The following is a 24,493-nucleotide window of genomic DNA, read 5'->3' as shown; positions in this document are numbered from 1 at the left end:
AGCTGGAAGAAGCAAGGAATGGATTTTTCCCTACAGTCTCCACAGGAAGTGTGGCCCTGCTTGCCGCTTTATTTCAGTCCAGTGATACTGATTTCAGTCTTTTGGCCTCTGGAACTGTGAGAGAATAAATTTGTTGTTTCAAACCACCATGTTTGCAGTAACTTGCCACAGTAGCGATAGGAAACTAATACAGTTGGCTAGCATTTTTTGAACACTTGCTCTGTGCCAAAACTCGGCTTTATATGTATTATCTCATTTACTCTAACATCAAGCCTGTGATGTAGCAGCTATGAATATCTTGCTTTTACAGTTTTCGTTTTTTTTTTTTTTTTAATATAACAAGCATTTATAGAGCATTTAAAGTGTTCTAAATGGTTTGCAAACACTATTTAATGAAGCTCTGGTGGCGTAGTGGTTAAGAGCTTGGCCGCTAACCAAAAGGTTAGCAGTTTGAATCCATTGGCCACTCCTTGGAAACTCTATGGGGCAGTTCTGCTCTGCCCTGTAGGTTCACTATGAGCCAGAATTGACTCGACGGCAATGGGTTTTTAAAATATATTTAGTATTGTTATCTTCCTTTTATAACTCATTTTTCCTCCCCCTTTACCTCAAGTAGGCAAGTGGCTACAGGATCCTTTTACTTTTTCTAGTTGATGGGTTTATTTGTGTGTGTGTCCCATGATGCCTTGAGGTTTATGTAATTCTGTGATGCTCTTTGTATCCTAGGTTTATGTACCGAGTTTTTCAGGAATCACTGTTTCCATCTCCAATTCTGAGAGCTAAACACCTTGACAGACTGACTCCAGAGGAAAAGACTGAAGCTCTCAAGAAGTGGAAAAAAACTGGAAAGATGGATCAAGCAATGTCTAAGTATGCTGGCTACTCAGCTGCCACGTCAGGGAGAAGACCCATGTCTGGCCATTCCACTGTCTCTGCAATGATGTTAGCAACTTCTTATGCTATTGAGCAAGGAAACGTATCTGTATGTGAAACTGTTTTTGACTCAGACATGCCTCAGACCTCAGGAGTGGCTGGACCACCAAAGGATTAAGAATATAGGGTGGCCTACTGGGAGTTGCAAGTATTCCTTCAAGTTTGGAGGAAGGACTTTGAGGAGGCACCACTACCAAGCAAGGATAACTTGGATTTTACCTTAAGGACATGAACATTTTAATAGGCTTGAAAAAGTCATCATGTTGGCCTTCATTGTACGTTTGTAGATAACATTTGTAAAAGAGAAATAGAGTTTGATGTGGACAGATTTTTAGGAAGTGAAATATTTCATTTAGAATCAAATGCTTTTATGAAACTTTTTGGATTTTGTAAAAGTATTTTAATTGTCTTAGAAATTCAAATCCTGGTATTTTAAAGGGGGGGAGCTCATTTGAGATATATTTATTTTAATGGGAAATCATTTCAGATTCTTGAGTTCTTTATATGAGCAAGCGCCAATCTTTTTTTTTTTTTTTTTTTTGATTAAGAAAAAAAGTTTTTAAATTGATTGGTTAGAACTCAGAGGAGTTTTCCATATGGAAAATGTTATTAATGGTTACTTTCCAGATAAATTCTCAAGAGCCTTTTTAAACAACAGTGTACCTAAAATAGGGTAATAATTGTACTATTTAAAATACAGTTAGTGATCATTAATAGCTTTTTATTTCCTTTGAGAAGATGCCTTTGGTCTTCTGATAGAAGACTGGAGGCATATCTCTGGGTTCACATCAGTGTTCTGAGCCAGAGCCTTTGTCAGGAAGGGGCAGAGGGATGCCAGGATACCATCAGGTACCAAGAATGTGTTCTTCTGTCTCTCATTCCAATCAAGAGAAGACCGCTCATGTGGCCTACCTCTGCACAGATGTTCTGAATTGGGAACAGAAGTCATAGGTCAGGCAGACAGAATCAGCTGAGCCTACAGCCCATTTGAAAATTTCCTGTATTCTAAAACTGACAATACCCACCCCCCTGCCCTCAGTTGCCATCAAGTTGATTCCGACTCATAGCAACCATACACGGTCCCTGGTAGTGCAAAAGATTTGTGTTCAACTACAACCAAAAGGTTGGTGGTTCAAAATCACCCAGAGGCATCATGGAAGAAAGGCCTGGTGATCTACTTTCATAGGACTACAGCCACTGAAAACCCTATGGAGCACAGCTCTGCTCTGAAGCTCACGGAGTCACCATGAAAACTGACAATAACCTGATCAGAATGAGACAATCAATAATGACAATAACCCGATCAAAATGAGACAATCAATATCAAAACAATCTTCTTCAAAAGTCCATTTGAGAGAGCATACTCTTTACCCTGCCCTACAACTTTTCTGGTGTCGTAGCCTCTGCAAATGAGCTTTTATGAACTGAAACTAATAACAGGTTTTTCTCAGGAAGTTTCCGCGAGGTTCTTAGAAAAATTTATTTTTTTAATACGTTTTAGGAATATCTGTAAATTTACTGTTGCAAATCACGTATGCTGGCTTTAGTTGGAACAAAGAAACTAGTTTGTACCAAATAAGGCTAAAAAAAAAAAAAAGTATTCTTGTTGAGTTCATTTTAAATTCTCTCCCTTTCCATCTGAAAATTGTCAGCCACCAATCACCCAAAATTTCCTTCATGAATCTCCATGCTAATGTCCCATGTCTCCATCAAGCTCTTCTTAACGACTATCCATCTTGTATTCTCAGGGCTTAAACTTCTAGCTACTGCTTACTGTCCTGGTCTGATTTTTTTGTAGCCTTCTGATATTATTACAAATAGTCTATATAAAAAAATCTCAAGAACTTTTGAAATCTCGCATAGCTAATGGAAGTTGTTCTCTGCTTCCTTATGATTTTTTAAAAATAAACTAATACATAACATGTACTGAAAAGTTGTCATCACTCCTATAAATACCCACTGAACCCAACTGTAATTGGTAACAGAACTCAGAAAGAAAGTCCCAAAGCAGGCCTTTTACCAAAATACTGTTTGGGCTTTTTCTCTTATGAAAAAATCGATGATGTCATATCATCCGTTACCCTCATAGCAACTGGCATTCGTTGCCTGAGATCATCATCTCCTGATAAATAAAAATTTGGAGATATATTCACTCGTAAATAGAGGGTTAGACCCTATGAATGAAAAGGAGCCAAAAAAGACTTAGAAGAAGAAAGACACAGACCAACCAATGCCCTGAACAGATATGAGGTTATTCTTTATTTATCCCACTGAACGTATTCATTTCTTTTGCTACAGAAATAAAACGTATTTCTGGATGCTCCTCTAGTCCTCATTGGTGCTACTTTTACCCCAGTCCTCATTGGTGATAAAGTAGGCAGTATAAACCCATTGCCGTCGAGCCGACTCCGACTCAGCGACCCTATAGGACAGTAGAACTGCCCCATAGTGATTCCAAGGAGCGCCTGGTGGATTCGAACTGCCGGCCCTTTGATTAGCAGCCATAGCACTTAACCGCTACGCCTCCAGGGTTTACGGCAGGCAGTGTAAAAAAAAAAAAAAAGTGTAGGCACTGCATTATTGTCTTAAAATTCGACAAATTGTGGATTCTGAAATACATCTGGCCCCCAGGAGAAAGAGATTTTTTGGATTTGTATTAAGCCTTTGAAGGGCCTCAAAACTCATTGATACCAAAGTACCCAAGATGATGAGATTAAATCACATTTTGGCATTTAGCATATTTCACCTAATTTTTTGAGACAAAAACTATATCATTACTCCATTACTCCTAGTAGCCAAGGAAAAATGATTAACATACATTTTGGGATATAATTTTACCACAGGATTTATGAAAGATTTCAATCTCGTTACGAAAATGCACTCTATACATTAAAAATTCATGTGCTCTTACCAAGGCTAAAGTTCTTGTTGGACACGCAACAGGTTCTTTGAGACTACTAGCAACCTCTAATTTCAGGCTAATCAAAGAGCCACTAATCAAAAGTAAGAGGGCATGTTCCATGGGAGTGCAGCATATGTCAGGCAAATTTTGATTGATGGGAGACTGGGCACCAAGCAATTAGTGGGAGAGACAATTTCCTTGGAATTGCTATCTATGCCTCAAAGCCATCAGAAAAGAAGATTATACCATTTTATTTGCATTAAGGATCATTGAAAATAAGTACAATATGTACATTTCACCGAACATGAGCTGAGCAAGGCTAAAAGTTGTTCCATTAAGTATGTACCTGCAACTCTAACAAAGCTGATAGATGCTCTTAAGCTTCCATACAATTGGGACCACAGCTCAGTTGCTGATATTTCACACTTGCAATAGGTTTATACAAACTGCAGGACAGGAGATCAATAACATTACCAGTTTCAAGACAAACTTTTGAACTTCAAATATGTGTACACATAGAAAAGAGTACAAAAATACATGAATAAAATCGCGGATAGTCTCTATGTGGAATGCTGAGGCAGTCCAGGCTGCTGGTGGAGGTTTAGTAGGGGATCCTGCTTGGCAAAAGACATGTGGATGTTCCAAATGAACGCCTGACTAATTAAATTAGGTATACATGAAGATTTGTGTTTTGAAGCTTTTTAGTGGGGAAAAACACTTTAATTGCTTCAGAAATTGATGCTTGTAAAGTGGCCTAGTGCTTAAAAGCATTTTTAAAATTTTGTTTTCATTATCAATGAGGAGAAATGGCAACACCAGATGTTAAACATCTTTTGAAGAAAATTACAAAATGTTTTATTCCATGCAAAGGTTTACAGTGCTTTGAGAGACATTTCCATGACTTTGGTAATATAGATGAATGGAGGAAAATTGGAAAATAAAAAATGGGAGTGGGCAGCGTGATTTAATTCTCTATTTAAAAAATTGCATCTGTTCATTCCAGACCAAGTTCGTCTCCCTTGGCAAAGTTTAATCTCCACTCCGTTGTCAATATCGTTGTATGCCATTGAGTCGATTCCAACTTACAGCAATCCTACAGGACAGAGTAGAACTGCCCCATAGGGCTTCCTAGGCTGTAATCTTTATGGGAGCAGATTGCCAGGTCTCGTCTCTCGCAGAGCTGCTGGTGGATTTGAACCACCATCCTTTCAGTTAGCAGCAGAGCCACTTAACCACTCCACCACGAGGGCTCATTCCATTATTACATAGGCAAAGCAAAATATTTCCCATGAATATTGACCTAGTTATCGAAGTCTCAATCAGCCAACTGATAAACACTGAACAAACCCCAGCTATAGGGACAGTTCTATGCAGACATTTCTAGAAAGTAATGGAATTACCATCTTGACTTAAATCCAAAATGGAAAGTCCTATAGAGCCAAGTGCTAATATTGACGTCTCAAGACCTTTATGCTCAGTATGTCTCCCTATTTCAGCTACCTACATGGATGCTACTGGCCTTTTGGCTTCAACTGACTTTCATAAATTCTCAAAATTATGTAAAAGTTGGAAGAATAATAGCAAATAATTTAAGCATGTATAACCAAAAAAAAAAAAACTAAACCCAGTGCCGTCAAGTCGATTCTGACTCATAGCGACCGGATAGGACAGAGTAGAACTGCCCCATAGAGTTTCCAAGGAGCGCCTGGTGGATTCAAAGTACTGACCCTTTGGTTAGCAGCCGTAACACTTAACCACTACACTGCCAGGGTTTCCAAGTATGTAAAAGCCTTGACTTTTAATAAATCAAAAGCAAGTCTCCAATATTAATATTGAAATTTGCCACTATGCTATTGTGCTTGAGAAACAAGCTGGCAGATAAGTCAGCCTGGATCTCAATGTTCTTTTTGTGATAGGGTATACAGAAACTTTCTATGACCTGTCATACTAGTGCCAACATTATTTTAAACCTCTCTAGAGTTGATAGTTCCATGTTACAGTCAAGGTTAGGCCTGGCCAAAGAACAAAAATCTGCTTTGCTTTGTTTTTTTGAAAGCCATTGAACCTGAAATAAGAGAAAAATAAAGTGAGAAAAAGTTGAATAAAATTAGACCAGAATATGAAAATTTGCAGTGCACTTTCAAGCATTCCCATCCCTGGAAAGTACCCTGTCCAGCTCTCTGCATGAAGCTTTCCACAGTCAAGAAAGCCATTCTCTTTGAGTACAGTTGGACAAAAGTCTCTTTGGAATTAGTTTAGGAGGAAGGTGTGGATGTATATTTGTCTTTCAATCCATTTGACGAAGTATGACACATTGCTATAAACTCCAGGCCCCAGGACTTTGGAAAAGCAGACAGAGCCCCATGAAGTTAAACCGAATAAGGTCCACTGTCCTCCAGGCCGCTCACAAACAAGAGGCCCGCCGCTGTCACCCTGTAATGAATAGCAATGGGCGTTAGTCACTGGTGTTCACAGCCCAAAGAGTGTCCATAGTATTCTGAGGGTATGATAAAGCCAAACCCAACTTAATCAACTTCTTGGGAAATTTCAACAAAGCATTCATTGTCAGGCTGTGGAGGGACTGTGATGTTTACAGTAAAAATGGAACTTTCAAATGAACATTTTACACCCTGATCTTTAAAAGGATGGTGGTGATCTGGGGAAGGGACTATATTCTTTCTATGAAATCAGAAGACATTTTTCAGTTATTTCCTGCATTTGTCAAAATATGTCAAATTTTTTAAAAAATGCATGTATCAGATTTAGTTACCTAATACTTGATCTCATTCTGTAAGTTCAATTCATCTTATAAACATAAAATCACCAAAAATAAAACATTCAAAGATTTTTCTCCCCACTAAACATTATTAGACAAATGCTTTATTATAAACTCTCTGTTTTCAATATTTTGCTATGTGAATGAATGCGTTAAGTATGACACACTTCAGGGTCCCTTGCTACCTGCCTTGGGGACACTGGTGCTTCAGTGGAAGAATTCTCACCTTCCATGTGGGAGATCCGGGTTCGATTATTGGCCAGTGTGCCTCAAGCTCAGCCATCACCTGTCTGTCAGTGGTGGCTTGAGTTTCTATGACGCTGAACAGGTTTCAGCAGAACTTCTAGACTAAGAAGGACTAGGAAGAAAGGACTGGAAACCTACTTCCAGAAATCAGTCAGTGAAAAACCTATAGATCACAACAGTCTGATTCATAACCAATGATAGAGATGGCACAGGACCAGGCAGTGTTTTATTCCATCGTGCATAGAGTCATGTTAACCAAAAAGTCAGTGGTTTGAACCCCTGAGTAGGGGACTGACTTGAGGCAGCTAACAGGAGCAACACTATATTTCTTAACAGTTCTTTGGATTTTTCAGCTAGTCTATTTGAATAGAAATACCACTTAAGAATTATTTACAATAAGGTGTTTTATTTATTTATTTATAGCCTATATTTTATTTTATATTGAGATTTTCATTCTTGATATTTAAGTTTAGGCATTGCAGTTGAGTTTTATTCAGTTCTTTCCCCAAAATATAATCAACAGCAAGACACTATGATGTCACAAATACTATATTTACTATGCCTGAAAGGAAACCCTGGTGGTGTAGTGGTTAAGTGCTACAGCTGATAACCAAAAGGTTGGCAGTTCAAATCGACCAGGTGCTCCTTGGAAACTCTATGAGGCAGTTCTACTCTGTCCTATAGGGTCACTATGAGTCAGAATCGATCGACTCGACGGCAATGGGTTATTGTTTGTTATGCCTGAAAAGGAGTCCTGGTGGCATAGTCATTAACAGCTCATCTGCTAACCAAAAGGTCAGCAGTTCAAATCCACCATTTGCTCCTTGGAAACCCTATGGGGCAGTTCTACTCTGTTTTGTAGCGTTGCTATGAGTCAGAACTGACTCCACAGCACCTAACAACAACAACATGCATGAAAAGATCTTAGTAGGTTAGGGAGGTGTATTCTGTACTGTCTAAAAAGAGAGGGGTCGAACCCTAGAAAGTACAAAGTACATATGTGAATCCATTGTGGAAATTTCCACAACCTCCATGGCTCACAATAATTTTAAACTTGGAAGCATATGGTTTTTCCACTTGGTCATGTTGGAAAATAATTGTAAAAATGTTTACAGATGCTCTTCTAAATATTTTCCATGTACTCACTAATCCTCACAACCCTATGAGTTGTTTTAGTATTATTATTATATCCATTTTACAGACAATGGAACTGAAGTACAGGTTAAGTATCTTGTTTACTGGCAGAGTGAGGATGTGAACTCAGGCAGTCTGGCGCCAGGACTTGGAAGCTCTAATTATTAGGTTATCCTGCTTCTTACAGATGCTATGAATGTTATTGCTCTTAAGGCAAAATTGAATTCTAGATTGTGCCCTATACTTTTGTAGAAATGATGTTCTTTATATTTATAACTTTCCAGTGGACTGAGCCTAAATATAAAGAGCCCTGGGTGGAGCAATGGTTAAGTGCTTGTCTGCTAAACGAAAGGTCAGTGGGAGGGAAGACCTGGCAATCTGCTCCTGTAAAGATAACAGCCAAGAAACCGCATTGGGGCAGCTGTACTCTGTCCTATTGGGTCTCTGTGAGTTGGAATGGCTCGACGGCACACCATCACAAAACCAACAAGCCTAAATATAAGCATAGACCTTTCAAGGAGTTGGTAAGTTATTCTACGTATAAGGCTAATTGAATTTATTTTTTTTAAAAAAACAATTTACTGGAGACATTTTTATCAGATATATTTCACACACTCAAAAAAATTTTTTTTCATCTACCCTTTAATAAAAGAAAAACTAAGACACTCAGTTATTTCAGTTGAGCTACTTATTACGCCAGGAAATGATTAAGATGGAACAAGTTTAGCGGCTGGTCTATACTTCCAGATCAGAAAATTAGCCAAATAATTATTTATCACCTACTCTTTGCCAAGTTCTGTGCTGGGGTCTACACAGAGGAAGAAGGAATTATTTTTGTACTGGAGGAGCTAAAAGTCAGCTTGGACAACAAGAATAACTTTACACAAAAGTAAAATCTAAGAGCTAGAAGGATGGTATCAAAGGATCAGTAATTGCTTCCAGGTGAAGAGAAACAAAACAGAAAACTGCAACCCTAAGGTGTAGATTTTGAGCTAGTGAGGCAGGTTATTAGGTGGAAAACAAGAAGTGAAGAGGAAGCAATTGAAAACGAAAGGCAGAATACAGCTAAAGGCACAATTTGTCTGGTTCTGTCTCTTTGGGGCCTTTTTCCTTTTCGTAATGTTGGGCTTTAGGCCAAAGTTTATGGTTGGTGTTAAAATTGATCCCCATGATTTATAGACCTCGACAGAGGGACACGTGGTTTCCAATGTGTCCTTTTGATGCAGTTAAGGAAAATGATGCATGTGATGTAATAGAAGTTCTGAAGTACAATCCGGCCTTAGATCCAGTAAAAATAGCTTTGTTTCGTGTTTTGTTTTGTTTTCCACCTGGGGTTATGTTAAAGAACAGCTGGTATGCATTTAAGATATCCACTCAAAACCAAGCCCACTGCCATCAAGTCAATTTCAACTCATATCAACCCAATAGTCAGAGAAGGACTGCACCACAGGGTTTCCAGGGCTGTCAGTCTTTACGGAAGCAGAATGCCACATCTTTCTCCCTCAGAGTGGCTGGTGGGTTTGAACTTCTGACCTTTTGGTTACTAGCCAAGTGCTATAACCACTGTGGCACCAGGGCTCCCTTAAGATACCCACAAGTGCTGAATTCCCACTACTATAGAAGTTGGGGAAACCCTGGTGGTGTAGTGGTTAAGTGCTACAGCTGCTAACCAAAAGAGTGGCAGTTCAAATCCACCAGGTGTGCTCCTTGGAAACTATATGGGGCAGTTCTACTCTGTCCTATAGGGTCACTATGAGTCAGGATCAACTAGACAGCAATGGTTTTGGTTTGTTTTTTTATAGATGTTGGCAGGCCCTAGTTCCTATTCCACCACTCGTCTGTCAGTGTTTCATTCTATTTTACACAGGGTTGTTATGAGTCAAAACTGACTTGATGGCACCTAACAAGTTTCTATTACCAAAGCCAGTTGTGGCGGAGTTGATTCCAACTCATGGCGACCTCACGTATTTCAGAGTAGAACTGTGCTCCACAGGGTTTTCAGTGGCTGATTTTTCAGAGGTAGATCACCTGACCTTTCTTCAGAACCTCCAAACTTTCAGTTAGCAGCAGAGCACGTGATCTGTTTGTGCTACCCAGGGACTTTATTTTAGACATCGTGATATGAACATGCTGGTGAGTGCATCTGGTCTTCAATTTGCTTTCAAAGAATCAGTTTCCTTTCCGTCCTTTAGTAATTACCAAGAGATGACCTTGAACTTGTGCCAAGAGGCAATAGTTTTTAGTAGACCATCAAATGATGTTAGGGAAAGGGAGGAATGTATTCACGTTAATAATTGCTACTATGTGTCAGAATCGACTTGACGGCAATGGGTTTGGTTTTGGTTTTTAGGATAGTATACCGGCTGAGCACTTGGGCCCTGAAGCTTGGGCTCACTTAGCCACCTTCATGCTGGGCGATCTGGGGTAAGTTACTTAACCTCTTTGATTGCTCATTGTCTTGATCTGCAAAATAGGGGAAGCAGTAGAATACTACCCCATGGGGTGATTGTGAGGGTTAAACAAGCCAATATAAAGCATTTTGAAGAGAACCTGGAGCACAGAACACTGAACTGATAGACGTTAATAGTAATATAATTACTATTAATATTTTCTATTAATAATATAGTAGTATAATATAAGTATGTGTCAGACATTTCACACAGGTATGTGAAAGATAGAGGCTTTGACATACACTTCCTCATTTAATCCTCATGAAATCCCTGAAAATTAGATAGAATTATCTCCAGCTTCTTATAAGAAAAGTGTCAAGAGGTTAGATAACTTCGCCCGGGTCACTCTGTTCTCACTGGCAGAGATGGGATCCAACCCAGATCTTCCAGGCCTCAAATCCTCTCTCCCAGGCTGTATTGCATGCCATCTTCTAAAACAGTTTCCTTGACTTGGGAAATCAAATCTGGGCTTCTAGCATAGAAGGCAAGGACCCTTCCGGCACTGCTGGATAACTTGTGGACATGAGGCAGAAAAGGGGGTGGCCCCTCAGTGAACTCCAAGGGAAGTCTAAGGAACCATCCAAGGGAATCACTGAACTGTTCCTAATCCCCTTATTTGCCCATTCTGAAACTGAACATCAAAAATGTCATTTAATTGTGTTGGGTTAGTGGTAAACCAAAAACCGTTTGCCACCAAGTCAATTCCTACTCACAGCAGCCCTCCTTGGAACAAGTCCAGTATAATATTCAATGAGTGTTTATTAAGTAAAAATAAAAATACTTCCCTGCACTGCTAGGGGAACATGTTCTGTGAATGGTTGTGACCAAGAATCTGAGCAACAATAAACTGAGTTTAGTGACATTGGAGGACATGCTGTCAATCAAGTGAGGGCCCAGACAGTGATAGTGTGATCACCCCTGAGATACAGATAGTCCTGTCACACATACTAGCCTTCAGTACCATCATGCTCATGACTGATAACATTCTCTGGTGTCCCTCCACTCCCTGGGGCAGCCTGATTGAAGCCTTTCTTACTGCCATTTGTCTTAGCCACTGAAGTAGTTAAGAGAGATGGACTGGAATAATTGCTCTTCCTTCTGTTGCTGACCAAGGACACTGCTCTCCACATAGTAGTGGGAAGCTGAAGGCAACCCAAGTGAAGGTCATGGGAGTGGTTAGGAGGATCACATGGGTTCTGGGGGAAGGAAAACACACTTCGAACAAGTAAATATTTGATAACACATGAATTGCTAATAATGAGGTTATATAGACCCACTGAATAGAGCCCTGGTTAACAGCTGGGCTGCTAACCAAAAGGTCAGCTGTTGGAATCTGCCAGCTCCTCCTTAGAAACCCTCTGGGGCCTATAGGGTCTCTAGGAGTCAGAAGCAACTGTACAGCAAGTAACAACAACAACAGTAGACCCACTGAAGCTTTTGCTGAACTGAATCTCCTTGGTTACCCCAGAAAGTGACTTACCATGCATGAATCCACTGTGCCAGACTCATAGCCAGCACATATCATCCGATTGGTGATAGTCTTCATGTCAAAGTAGGACTGGCACTGTTCCAGAGAAATAATGCGAACTTCTCCCTCTTGCAGCTTAAAAGGCACTGGATTAAAAAAAGCAGAAGAAAAGACATATACATAGATGATGGTAAAACTACTCAAAGGTGACTGGTTTTCTTAAATATCATCTCAAAATTTTCCAATTAGAACCATTCATAGCAATCATCCAATGGAATACTTCCATTTTATTGATGAGAATATCGAGGCACAGATTGGTTTGGTAACTTGTGTTTTCCTCCTCTTGTTACGTGCTGCACAGAAACAACAGCTACAACAAAGATAAGGGGGAAAAGATGAAGCCAGAGCTCTGCTCCAGATAGGAGGCAGGCAACTCAGCGTCAGCTCAGTATGTTGCTCCTGCTTTTACGTACAGAATGCCTGTAGATCCTGATCCTTGGTGAAGAAAACCTGTCTTTCCATGTGCTACGGTACACATTATTTGATGCAAGAGCCTATAACCTAGAGGATATGATAGAGAGCTGTTAAAACGGACAAAATCATCTCTTGGTGCCAGTAGAGAAAATATGTGAATTCCGTTTTGCTTGAGACTTCTTACAAAACAGGGGATTTCTTGAAGAAAGACGACATGAATCTTTTGCCGTGTAGCCATTCTACAAAATCCCACATGCTGCTCTCCTTTTAGACAGTGACAGTAAAGCAGTGTCTATACAGGATACCTTAGTGGAAGGCAGAATCATTTTTTGAAAAATCAATATGATACAGACAGGGAAAGTTTCAGAGCTGTCAAAACACTGGTAATAAGAACACTAACATTTCTTGGGTCCTTGCAGCAGGCAGGGCACCTGCACTTGGCATTTCCTGGACATTTTTGCCTTTATTCTTTACGATAATCCTATGCATTAGACAGTTGGCTATTATTTTTCCCATCGTACAGATGAGATAACTGAAAGTTATATCAGTTAGCAGGTGGTGCAGTCAAGGTCAATCAGATCTTTCTGACTGAATTCAGACCATTGCTCTGCATGCTATACTGTATACTGTATATATGGTATAGACAATATGTGGACCCATGGCTCTGAGTTTGATGTGGCTATTGTGAGAGGAATATAAATAGAGGCAATATAAAGTATATCCTGTGCTTATATTACAGTACTGATCATGGCTTTTAAAAAACAAGGTGTGCAGAAATGGTGACTATTGCCTTCAAAGCTCTTCTTACACATGAGCTCTTCAGAAATCATTAACTAACTTCTGTCTATCGATTTTCCCTGTCTATGCTTAATTAATCTTACAGGAAAAAAACTCAACTTAGCTCAAAACTTATCTGACTAAATCTTGAGAAGGAAAAAAATAAAAGGTCTTTACAAATTGACAGATTCTAAGGTCAAGGACAGGATGCAAATACCCATCATCCTTTCCAAAGCCACGGCATTACACTTGATGTAGTCATAATAGCCAGCGCTTGCCGTTCCAGAAAATGTTCCATTGACTGAATCACTTTAAACTTTTAATAGGTTAAGCAGAATGAGAGACTCCACACGGATGTTGGGAGTGTGTAGTACAAATTTTCAATCCCTATATGTTTATAGAAGTCTGGGTGGTTCAAACAGTTTGCTATTGGCAGCTAACTTAAAGGTTGGCGGTTCAAACCCACCCAGTGGCTTTGCAGAAGAAAGGCCTGACAAACTGCTCCCATAAAGATTACAGCCAAGAAAACCCTATGTAGCTCAGTTCTACTCTGTAACACATGGGGTCGCCATGAGTCTCATATATATATATATATAAAACATGTCTAACATTTAAATAATCTAGAGAGCCAAACTATTTTAATCAATTTAAATAAGCAAGAGGCAAATCAATTTTCCTTCTAAAATTTTTTTTTTTTTAATGCAAACTTAGAGATTGTGTTACAGAAGTAGGAAAGACTAAATCATGCCAAAGAATTGGAAATGTGACCTAGTAGCTTGACTACAGAAGAGGAACTGCCTGGTCACTAAATACAGGCTCCGAGGGACTTCGACTGCAGTTAGCTCACATCATAGATAAAGACAGGCTAAAGCAGGGGTGACTGATTGATAGGTCTCATTTTGCATGGCAACTCCCAAGTATTGGTAGTGACCCCCTGGAGAAAGACTCTGAGGTATGGAGAAAGATTTTCGAGGTTACATCTGGGCTTGGCAGATATAAGTGCCATGATAGAGTATAGTGACTACCATTTACATGGGAGGGAAGAGTGACACATATGCCAAGTATTTCCCATTCATGGCTATACTTTTATAAGTGGAAATGGCAACCATGACCAAAGGCTAGGAAGTAACACAGAATTTTTCAGTTACAAACTGAAAGGCAAGGGTTCTTGAGGATCCTGGCTTACTTTTGTTGCCCATGTGCCCCCAGCCTGTGATATAGCAGTATGTATCAGGTTCTACTGACTGCTCCACGCTGGGCAAGCAGACCGGCCGGACATAGCTTGTCTCATTGATGTCTTCGCTCAGCTCAACTATGCTGATGTCATAGTCCACCACTGCTCGACTATAGCGAGGGTGCAGGATGATGGTCTTCACGTGGCGCATCTGCATGAACGTCGATGGGTGGTCTAGATTGTTTATGCCCAGCACCACTTTCCAAACAACAGCACTTTCTCTCCTGAAATAACATTTGAAGAGTTATTGGCAGCTTCACCCACATTTATTTTTTTAAATTCACATGATTTTCTTTTAGTATTTTATCTTATTTAGTGTTTTATTTATTTATTTATGAATATATTCATTTCAGATGCATTTATATATTGGCTTGAATGATTAATAAATTAGTGTTATTGTGGAAAGCAAAGCTCATACTTCTTGAATGGGACTATTCTCAAAAATAAAACTTGTTCATTTTTAAAGGCAGGCAGAGTAGTTACCTGCTTGATTGAAGGGGAAAGAAAATGAATGAAAAGACTTGGGGAAGAGCTAGAAGACAAGGGGAAAAACAAAAAATTAAGGCTGAGCGATCCTTCCAAGAAGGAACAAAGGCCTGGGAGAAATGTCAAGTTTTTGAGGAAGTCTTTTGAAAATCTCAAGACAGGGACTTAAAAAGGTCATCTACAACCCCCAAGTTACCAAACCCACTGGTCAGTCTCAAGCTCCATTGTTTACAAATGCTTGCTAACAATATTCTAAACAATTCTCACTTTAAAACACCTTCCTCACTTGACTTCCTAACCCCCCTACACTCCAGATCTTCCTCTGATAGCATGGGCCACTCCCTTTCAGTCATCTTTGCCAGCTCCTCCTACTCTGCCCTCAAGGTCTATGTTGAAGTGCCCTTTGGCTGTACCCTCAACTTTCTCTTCTCATTCCATACACAACCCTTCATGATTTCATCCAGTTCAGTGGCTTTAAATACCATCAATACCATGCTGACTCTCAAAGCTATCTATCTCTTCAGATCCACCCTCTCCCCTAAGCTGTAGATTTGTACAATATTACATCCAAATGACTATTCAACATACTCACTTGGAAGTTTGATAATAGCAAGAATTTACTGAATGCTTACCATGTATCTGGGAATGTTCTAAACATTTTAAATTTATTTTACAGTTTTTTAATTCCTATAACTACCCTATGATGTAGAAAATGTTTAATCTACATTTTACAGATGAGGCAAGTGAAGCACAAAGAGTTAAGACTATGCCAGCACTTAAACAGCTAGTAATTGGGGGAATCATGATCCAAATCCAGGCAACAGGGCTACGTAGCCTGATTCTAAAACACTCTTGTTTTCTGATTCCAAAGAGAACGCTTGATTCCCCTTTCCCCTCCCCGACAAGCTTGTCCCAGCTTTAGCCTGCCTACCAGTTACCCCATTGAATCTTCTTTTTCTTTACAGGCACTGAATGCATTAGCAAATCGTCACCACCCTACTTTCAAACATAGCCTGAATCTTGTCATTCCTCCTCATCCACCACTACAATTTTAATCTAAGCCACTTTTCCTCTACTTGGACCACTGCAGTGGCCTTTTAAATGGTGGCCTTCTTTGACTCTTAGCCCCTATAGCCCATATTTCTCACAGCAATCATAGAGATCTTTTTTAAAAATAAAATTAGATCAAGTCCATCTCCTGCTCTTAACTCTCCAATGGATTTGTGTCACTATTAAGACAAATTCCAGATTCTTCACTATTGCCTCCGAGGCTCTATATGATTTGATCTGTTACAATTTCAGGGATTGTCTTTCTATCCTTGAACATGCCAAGTACATCCTCAACTCAGGAGCTCTTCCCTTGCTTGTTCTCCCAGCTCTCACATGGCTCCTTCTTCTACTCCTTCTCTTCCTCTGGATCTCAGCTTAAACATTGCCTACTCAGAGTATTCCTTCCTTACAACTATGTCTAACTCTCACTCTAGCCATATCACTGTCTACCATTGACCCTCCTTTAATTTTCTTCTCATAGCACTCATCTGGTATTGATGCATCGACTTGTCCTGGTCAAAATGTAAGTTCTGTGAGGGTAGGGACTTTGCTGGTCTTGTTCACTGCTATATTCACAGGGCCTTAAGGAGCAATGGATAAGTGGTCTTGTTGCTAACTGAAAGATTGGCTGTTCAAACTCACCCAGTGTCTCTGTGGGAGAAAGACCCAGCCATCTGCTCCCCTAAGAATTACAGCCAAGAAAACCCAATGGGAAAGCTCTACTCTGGCACAATGGGTCACTCTGAGTCAGAATGACTCAATAGCATATACCACCACCAACAAAATAATACATGGCATGTAGTCCTCAACAAGTATTTGTTTAATGATGACTCAGTGGATGTTGTTTTAAAAGACTACTGGCAGGCTTCAATCATCAAGACAAGGACAATTCTTCCTTGTTCCCTCCATTCCCTCCTCCCATTCACAGACTCCCTTCCTCCAGAGTGGGTCAGGGTGCAAAGTGTGCACATTTATTGAAACACAATCTTGGGAGTGGAGCTTTCACATGGACATTTTCTTACATTGTGGCACTATGGACCAACTACCAGTATTCCCATTCCCTGGTAGATTTAACCAACCAGACCAGCCTGGGCTGAATATCAGAACCACCTGAGAAGCTTTTAAAGTACTTATTCTTGGGCATCATTTCAGACCAGTTGAAACAGAATCTCTTGGGAGGGAGCCTGGGAATCAGTATTTTTAAGAGTTCCCTAGGAACCCTCAAGGAAAAACTCATCCACACCCCACCTTTCCTTGGCAAGCCTTTTTTCACCATCAGCATGGCAAAGATTGAAAAGGTTGATTATTTCCAGGGGGTTAAGGAGAAAGATACCTAGGCCAGCATTCTACCTGTTTTAACAGTTGCTGACTACTTGGAGCCCTGGTGGTGCAGTGGTTAAGAGCTCGGCTGCTAACCAAAAGGTAGTTCGAATTCACAGCCGCTCCTTGGAAGCCCAATGCGGCAGTTCTACTCTGTCCGATAGGGTCACTGTTAGTGGGAGTTGACTCAACAGCAACCAGCTTTTACAGGTTGAGCCACACTCTCCTAGAAGTCTCCTTTACACAGTCAGCCAGGCTTCACTGAAGTGTAAGCAAAAGCCTCATAGAAATAACAAGCGTGTATTGGCCCAGCTTTGTCCTCTGAGCAGCTGTCTTGTTCAAGAACCTTGGAGAGAGAAGCCTTGGCAGGACAGGATTTAGTACTTCAGAATCCTGGATCTCTGAACAAATATGACTATTCAGGTTCCAACATACATTCTGTCCTTTTTCCATTTTAAACAAAAATAATTTTAGAGCTATCAAAGTAGGAAGTGATATATATACATATATATACATATATATACATATATATACATATATATATATATATATATATATACAGGCATTGTGGTGCTAGGTGTTAAAAAATTAACCCAGAAAGACATGATTCTTACCTACGCAAACTTTAAAATTAAGTGAAGATGGACAATTAAATAAAAAATTATACTAAAGTGCAGGAAGTGCTACCTTATGAGAATTAAAAGACATTGCAGAAGGCTGTCACTCAAAGAACATGCTTTTCTTCCTTCTCTCTCTTTCTCCCTCCTTCCTCCTCTTCTCCCCCCCCGGCCTTTTTTTTTTAATCTAGATAAGTACGTGTCTATTTGGGAAATTCAATATTTACTTGAGATTCTGTTGTTCCAGACATTGAGTAATAATTTGTCACAAATCTCTGCCTATTTAATAGCTTCTTGCACTTGAATCAGACCTACTAAATTTTGGTTATGACAAACACTAATCCATCCCCTTAAATCATAAGACTGTATTTCAAACAGTTGACCACTCCAAATTATTAGTAATAAAATGAATTAACATCAAAATTCCAGACCTAATTACTGTATTAGTGTCAAATGAATTCTAAGTTTCTTGCTACATAACCTTCTATCCTTATGGCATTAATATCCACCAGAAGTAAAAACAAGACAAATAAGAATAAAACACATCAGAGAGTCACATGCTTCTCCTTGTACACCAGTAAGGAATTACTGTTTTGTTTTGAGTATGATGTTAAAAATAAAGAAGTCTCTTATTATTTTTTTTTCCCCCTGGTCTGGAAGAAACCAGAAAAAACAAAAACATGATGTTTGAAAGGAGAGCCTGAGGCAGGGGAGATTTATAAATGGTATAGGGGTGCTATGAGTCAGAATTGACTCGACGGCACTGGGTGTTTTTTTTGTTTTGTTTTGTTTTTGGTTTATATGGCTATACGTAATTTTCTTTGTGTTAGAAAAAACAAGTGAGAAATAATGGCAGAGACATCACTGTCTCCAAATCCGAAACTAAACCTGTTGCTGTTGAGTTGATTCCAACTCATAGTGACCCTACAGGACACAATAGAACTGTCCCACAGGGTTTCCAAAGCTGTAAATCCTTACAGACACAGACTGCCAAATCTTTCTCCCACAGAATGGCTGGTGGGTTCGGACCACCAACCTTTTGGTAAACAGTTGAGCGCTTACCCACTGTGTCACCAGGGCTCCATTTCCTGTTTCTAGGTGGGAGCAAAGAGAGGTAGGAGAATTTCTGGCTACTTGAATGCCACAATATCAGTACAAAAGTATTCAGTGAACAGGCTGTGTTCATATGGCTATCTCAGTGAAAGAGCTAAATTGATCTAAAAAGAAAAAAAAAGCCAACTGAAGGAGCCCTGGTGGTACAGTGGTTAAGCACTCAGCTGCTCACCAAAGGTCAGCGATTCGAACCCACCAGCTGCTCCATAGGAGAAAGATATGGCAGTCTGTTTCAGTAAAGATTATAGTACTATGAGTTGGAATCAACTTGATGGCAGTGGTTTTGTTTTGGTTTGGTATAAAAAAAAAACAAAACCAAACCCATTGCCGTAGAGTCTATTCCGACTCATAGTGACCCTATAGGACAGAGTAGAACTGCCCCATAGAGTTTCCAAGGAATGCCTGGTGGATTTGAACTGCCGACCCTTTGGTTAGCAGCCATAGCACTTAACCACTACGCCACCAGGGTTTCCTGGTTTGGTATAGCAATTGAAAATCTTCAGCATAAAGGGGAATGATTCTATTTCACTGTCAGAATTCAAAGAAGCAGCAAGGAGGACTGGCTGAAAAGAGAGAGAGAGAAAAGTAGGTCAACGAAGTAAGCGGAAAAAAAGATTTTTTGTTATTACAGAGGAAAAGTAAAGTATTTCAAGAAGGATGTAGTAATCAAGTACTGGGGAGTACACCAGGGAATTGAAAACTTGAGAAGTGACCATTGGATTTGACAAGATGGAAGTCACTAGAAACTTTGATAAGTGTCGATTCTGTACTGACCTTCATGACAGCCCAACTGCAATGAATTGAGGAAAACTGAGAGGTGGAAAAGTGAAGACAGTGACTATAGGAAACTCTTTTTAGGAGTTTTACTGTGAATGGTAGCTTAAATGGACAGTAGTTGAAAAGTTAAGTCAAGGAAAGGTTAAGGTTAATAATATTAAGGCATGTTGTTTGCTGAAGAGACTAATCCAGCAAAAAGTAGACGTTAATGACACAAAATAGAAATGATAATGCCAGGAGTAAAGTCTTTGAAAAGGTAAGAATTAATATGGTTGGCTTTGAATAGGAGCAGAGACATATCTTCCACCATACCTTGAAGGAAGATAGGGGATGTGACCATACCCATTGCCACTGACTAAATTCCAACTCATAGTAACCACATAGGAAAGAGTAGAACTGTCCTATAGTGTTTCCAAAGCTGTAACCTTTACAGAAGTAGACTGCCACGTTTTTCTCTCGTGGAACGGCTGGAGGGTTTGAAATGCAAGTAATTTGTTCAAACTGGGGGTGAGATAAGGTGGAAGATCTGATGGCATCTATTTTCTCTTTGAAGTATGATGTGAGGTCAGTGGAGGGTGTGAGAGATTTGGGTAGAGAGGGGAAGTTGACAAATAGTTGTCTCAGAAGGTAGAAAAGTGACTTTACTATAAAAGTATAGTGGAAGTGTTCCATAGTGTTAGATACTCATTTGAGATTCATGATCTTACATCTGATGTGAGTGCTGTCAGCAGCAATGGTCAGCTGTTCAGGTACAAGTTCAGAGTACACGACAGGTACTCGTAAGATAAGAAGAAACAAGTAAATAACTACTTGTTTATTCCCCTTTCTCCTCCCCTCAAAGGTTCAAAAAGGGGGTGAGGCCCAGAAAGATAGATAGTTTTGGCCTAATACTGGCAACATCCTAAACCGAAAAAAAAACAAACCCGTTGCTATTGAGTCAATTCTGACTCATAGTGACCCCATAGGACAGAGTAGAACTGCCCCACAGGGTTTTCCAAGACTGTAATCTTTACAGAAGCAGATTGCCACATCTTTCTCCCACAGAGTGGCTGGTGGGTTCGAACAGCTGACCTTTCAGTTAGCAGTCGAATACTTAACCACTGCACAACCAGGGCTCCTTGGTCACATTCTAGTCCCAGATGTTCTCCACTGGAGAGGTGAGGGATGACAGAGAATATCTCATGTAGATTAGGACAGCAAAGAACATAGGGTCAGGTCAAAAGCTTTTCAAAACCCCACTTGCTCACTCTCCAATGATTTGGGTAAACAGCATCTCAAGGGAAGTATGGATCCCAAATGGAAAATACTTGTTTTAGGAGACATTATTAGTGATGGGAATTGATCAAATCTCTAAAGTAGAAGGAACAGAAAAACAAGCTGTGAATGACTGGTACGGTTTGGAAACACCTAGAAGATAAAAAAAAAAATAGATGTGACTATATGGAGACAACATGGGCTCTGTAGCAAAAAGTCGAACCAAATCTCTTACTTCCTTTTCTGAGTGTATTAAAAGGCCATGAGAGGGGGAGCTGTCCAGAGATAGTATATACCATATATGTTTGAAGTTTGTGGATGGTGGTGATGGTTGCAGGGGCATCTGGGCTAGGAAGGACATATAAACATGAAAGTCATGAACAAATGGATAATATTTAAAATGATGTGACTAGATGTGTGGAAACCGTGGTGGCATAGCATTTAAATGCTATATCTGCTAAGCAAAAGGTCAGCAGTTTGAATCTGCCAGGCGCTCCTCGGGAACTCTATGGGGCAGTTCTACTCTGTCCAATAGGGTCACTATGGGTTTGGTTTGGGTTTGGACTAGATGAGTGAGTGTAAACAGATAAGAAGACCAAGAATTTGGCCCTGGTACACTAAAACATTCAGTGACCCAGAAAAGAAGGAACTAGGAAAAAAAAAAAAAAAAAGGGTAGGTCAGTGAAGTAAGAGGAAAACAAGATTTTTGGCTGTCGATATTCTAGAAGAAAATTGAAAATAGTATTTCAAGAAAGATATAGTGATCAAATAGTGGAGAGGGATTTAGCGAATTGAAAAATGAGATTTTGCCATTTTTTGGTCTTGGCAACTGATGTTGAAAGTTGGGCGTGACACTAATCTGCGTTCTTAGGTAATGTTCTCCCCTAGTTCTGAAGACTGTGAAATATAGGACTAGAAAATGAGGTATTTACATTGACCCAGAGTTGGAGGTCTTTTTGTTGGGTATGGTAGAAAGATCTAGGGACCAAGAAGTTGAACATTCTGGTGAGAGCAGTGAAGTGATAAGCCCAGAGAACAAGGTAGGCTGGGGAAGGAAAGGAGATCAGGGGAAGATGGAAGCACTAAGCTAATAGGTGGGGGTGTGAGAAGGCAGACAAGTAGTCAAAAGTCTTGATGGGGTTTAAGAGCTGGTGTGGTAGAAATCAAGACATGGGTAGTCTGGTAGGGTTAGGTGTTACGGTCACATAGTGAAATGCTCGTTTTTCATGCAGATTTCCTGGAGGGGAATTAGACACTTCTGATAATAACCAGTTGTGTGTCATCCTAGGAAGCTTATCTTTAAAATTTTCAGAGGTGGAAGAAGGTGGGAAAATTACTTGTTAAATTGCCTGTGAAAGTCCAAGGGTTTCTTGCTTAGAATTTTTAAAATTAAGAAGTTATTAGGGCATGTGGGACTTGATCTGGTTAACTTAGTATCTCATGCTCTATTTTTAATCTTCATTTGGAGTTTTCAAATGCCTTTCCATAGAAGAGCAAAACAAACTTGTCCTTTTTCCACCAATATAATTAAAACAGACAGGCTTGAAAAGATCTACAGATGGGTCATGCTGGGCCTTGCCAAAGTATGGGATTAGAATGTGAAGGAAATCTCATTAATTGCAGCTACTGATGGCTCTAGCAGAGAGTAAGGCTTACAATTAGAAGTTCCCAAAAGCTTGCAGTGCCACTGGAGAGATTATAAAATAGAATTAGAATTATTAACACACATTCGAACAAAGGCTTGTTAGAAGTTGGGCAATTTCTAACTTCTTATGGATGGACCAGACCCATCTTGACAGTTTTGTTAAGTTTAATGTTCCATGAAATTTCACCAAGGCCTTTGATATAATATCCATTTCCTTAATTATAAACAGATATTTATTCTCTATTTCAAGACTTTGTCTTGACTTCACAGATCTGTCCGTGAAAGAAGAAACGTGGACACCACATACAGAAATAACAAAGTGAACTTGGATTAACTAGCACATAAAGAGTGTTGTTCCCTTGAAGAAATGTTGACTTTGCTTAGGTCATCATCCTTTGATGAATGTACTGTTGCTAGTATAATCTTCTGCTTATTACGTAGTTAGAAATCAGAACTGGAAAAGATACCTGGAAACATCTGGCCCCTTTCTAAGCAATAACATCACAGTTTATCTCCTGACATATTATACAGACTCTTCCAATCATTCTGGGTCTTGCACATTGTTGTTGTTAGGTACCATTGAGTTGGTTCCAACTTATAACGACCCTGTGTACAACAGACAGAAACACTACCCAGTCCTGCACCATCCTCACAATAGTTGCTATGTTTGAGTCCATTGTTGCAGCCACTGTGTCAATCCACCTCATTCAGGGTCCTTCTCTTTTTCACTAACCCTCTACTTTACCAATCATGATGTCTTTCTCCAGGGACTGGTCCCTCCTGATCACATGTCCAAAATACATTAGATGAAGCCTGGCCATACTCACTTCCAAAGAGCTTTCTGGCTGTACTTCTTCCAAGACAGATTTATTTGTTCTTCTGGCAGCCCATGGTATATTCAATATTCTTCACCAACACCACAATTCAAAGGCATCAATTCTTTTTCTTGCACATTAAAAGCTCTCAAAGAGAGTGTTGACATACCATTGGGTTGTTATCCAATGTCATAAAACAATACGTGTACTAACTTTTTTTTTTTAAACTTTTATTGAGCTTCAAGTGAACGTTTACAATTCAAGTCAGTCTGTCACATATAAGTTTACATACATCTTACTCCGTACTCCCACTTGCTCTCCCCCTAATGAGTCAGCCCTTCCAGTCTCTCCTTTCGTGACAATTTTGCCAGCTTCCCACTCTCTCTATCCTCCCATCCCCCCTCCAGACAGGAGATGCCATCACAGTCTCAAGTGTCCACCTGATATTATTAGCTTACTCTTCATCAGCATCTCTCTTCCACCCACTGTCCAGTCCCTTTCATGTCTGATGAATTGTCTTCGGGGATGGTTCCCATCCTGTGCCAACAGAAGGTTTCGGGACTGTGGCCGCCGGGATTCCTCTAGTCTCAGTCAGACCATTAAGTATGGTCTTTTTACGAGAATTTGGGGTCTGCATCCCACTGATCTCCTGCTCCCTCAGGGGTTCTCTGTTGTGCTCCCTGTCAGGGCAGTCATCGATTGTGGCCGGGCACCAACTAGTTCTTCTGGTCCGTGTACTAACTTTTTAATGAGAAACTAGTTTGTTTTTTTTTTTAGTTTGTTCTGTAAACCTTCATATAAAGTACAATTTTAAAAAATAAGATCAATTAAAAATAAATAAATAAGCCCTCAAAGAGGAGATACTTATTTTATTTCTTATAGTTCCTCCAAAAGAACAATCTAATAAGTAATTTTGCACATTTCCATTTATAATCACTAATCATATTGTGTATTTATTGTATGATTAAATGTCTGTCTCTTCACTTAGTTAGCTTCTCAAGGAAGAAAATGTGTATCCATCT

General features: G+C 39.8%; 2 protein-coding genes across 7 annotated transcripts in view; one reads left to right on the top strand and one right to left on the bottom strand.

The window, feature by feature from the left end:
• Nucleotides 1-5,468, top strand: part of ATP10D (ATPase phospholipid transporting 10D (putative)) — a 165,284-nt gene extending 159,816 nt beyond the window's left edge. For 5 of the 6 annotated variants that reach the window (XM_003415920.4, XM_023555028.2, XM_064285858.1 and 2 more), the window contains one exon: nt 727-5,468. In XM_003415920.4, the coding sequence (XP_003415968.1) occupies nt 727-1,051 (325 nt within the window). In that variant the 3' untranslated portion in view covers nt 1,052-5,468. The remainder of the gene's footprint in view (nt 1-726) is intronic. The other variant, XM_010595659.3, reaches the window with a different exon arrangement.
• Nucleotides 5,469-5,822: 354 nt separating this feature from the next.
• CORIN (corin, serine peptidase) overlaps nt 5,823-24,493 on the bottom strand; it is a 321,033-nt gene continuing 302,362 nt past the window's right edge. The window contains exons 20-22 of the mRNA XM_023555029.2: nt 14,347-14,618; nt 11,922-12,055; nt 5,823-6,268 (exon numbers count right to left, since the gene is read on the bottom strand). Of these exons, the coding sequence (XP_023410797.2) occupies nt 6,086-6,268; nt 11,922-12,055; nt 14,347-14,618 (589 nt within the window). The 3' untranslated portion in view covers nt 5,823-6,085. The remainder of the gene's footprint in view (nt 6,269-11,921; nt 12,056-14,346; nt 14,619-24,493) is intronic.

Source organism: Loxodonta africana, chromosome 5 (assembly GCF_030014295.1).
Source record: "Loxodonta africana isolate mLoxAfr1 chromosome 5, mLoxAfr1.hap2, whole genome shotgun sequence".
Taxonomy (NCBI): domain Eukaryota; kingdom Metazoa; phylum Chordata; class Mammalia; order Proboscidea; family Elephantidae; genus Loxodonta; species Loxodonta africana.
This window is presented reverse-complemented; position numbering and strand designations above follow the sequence as displayed.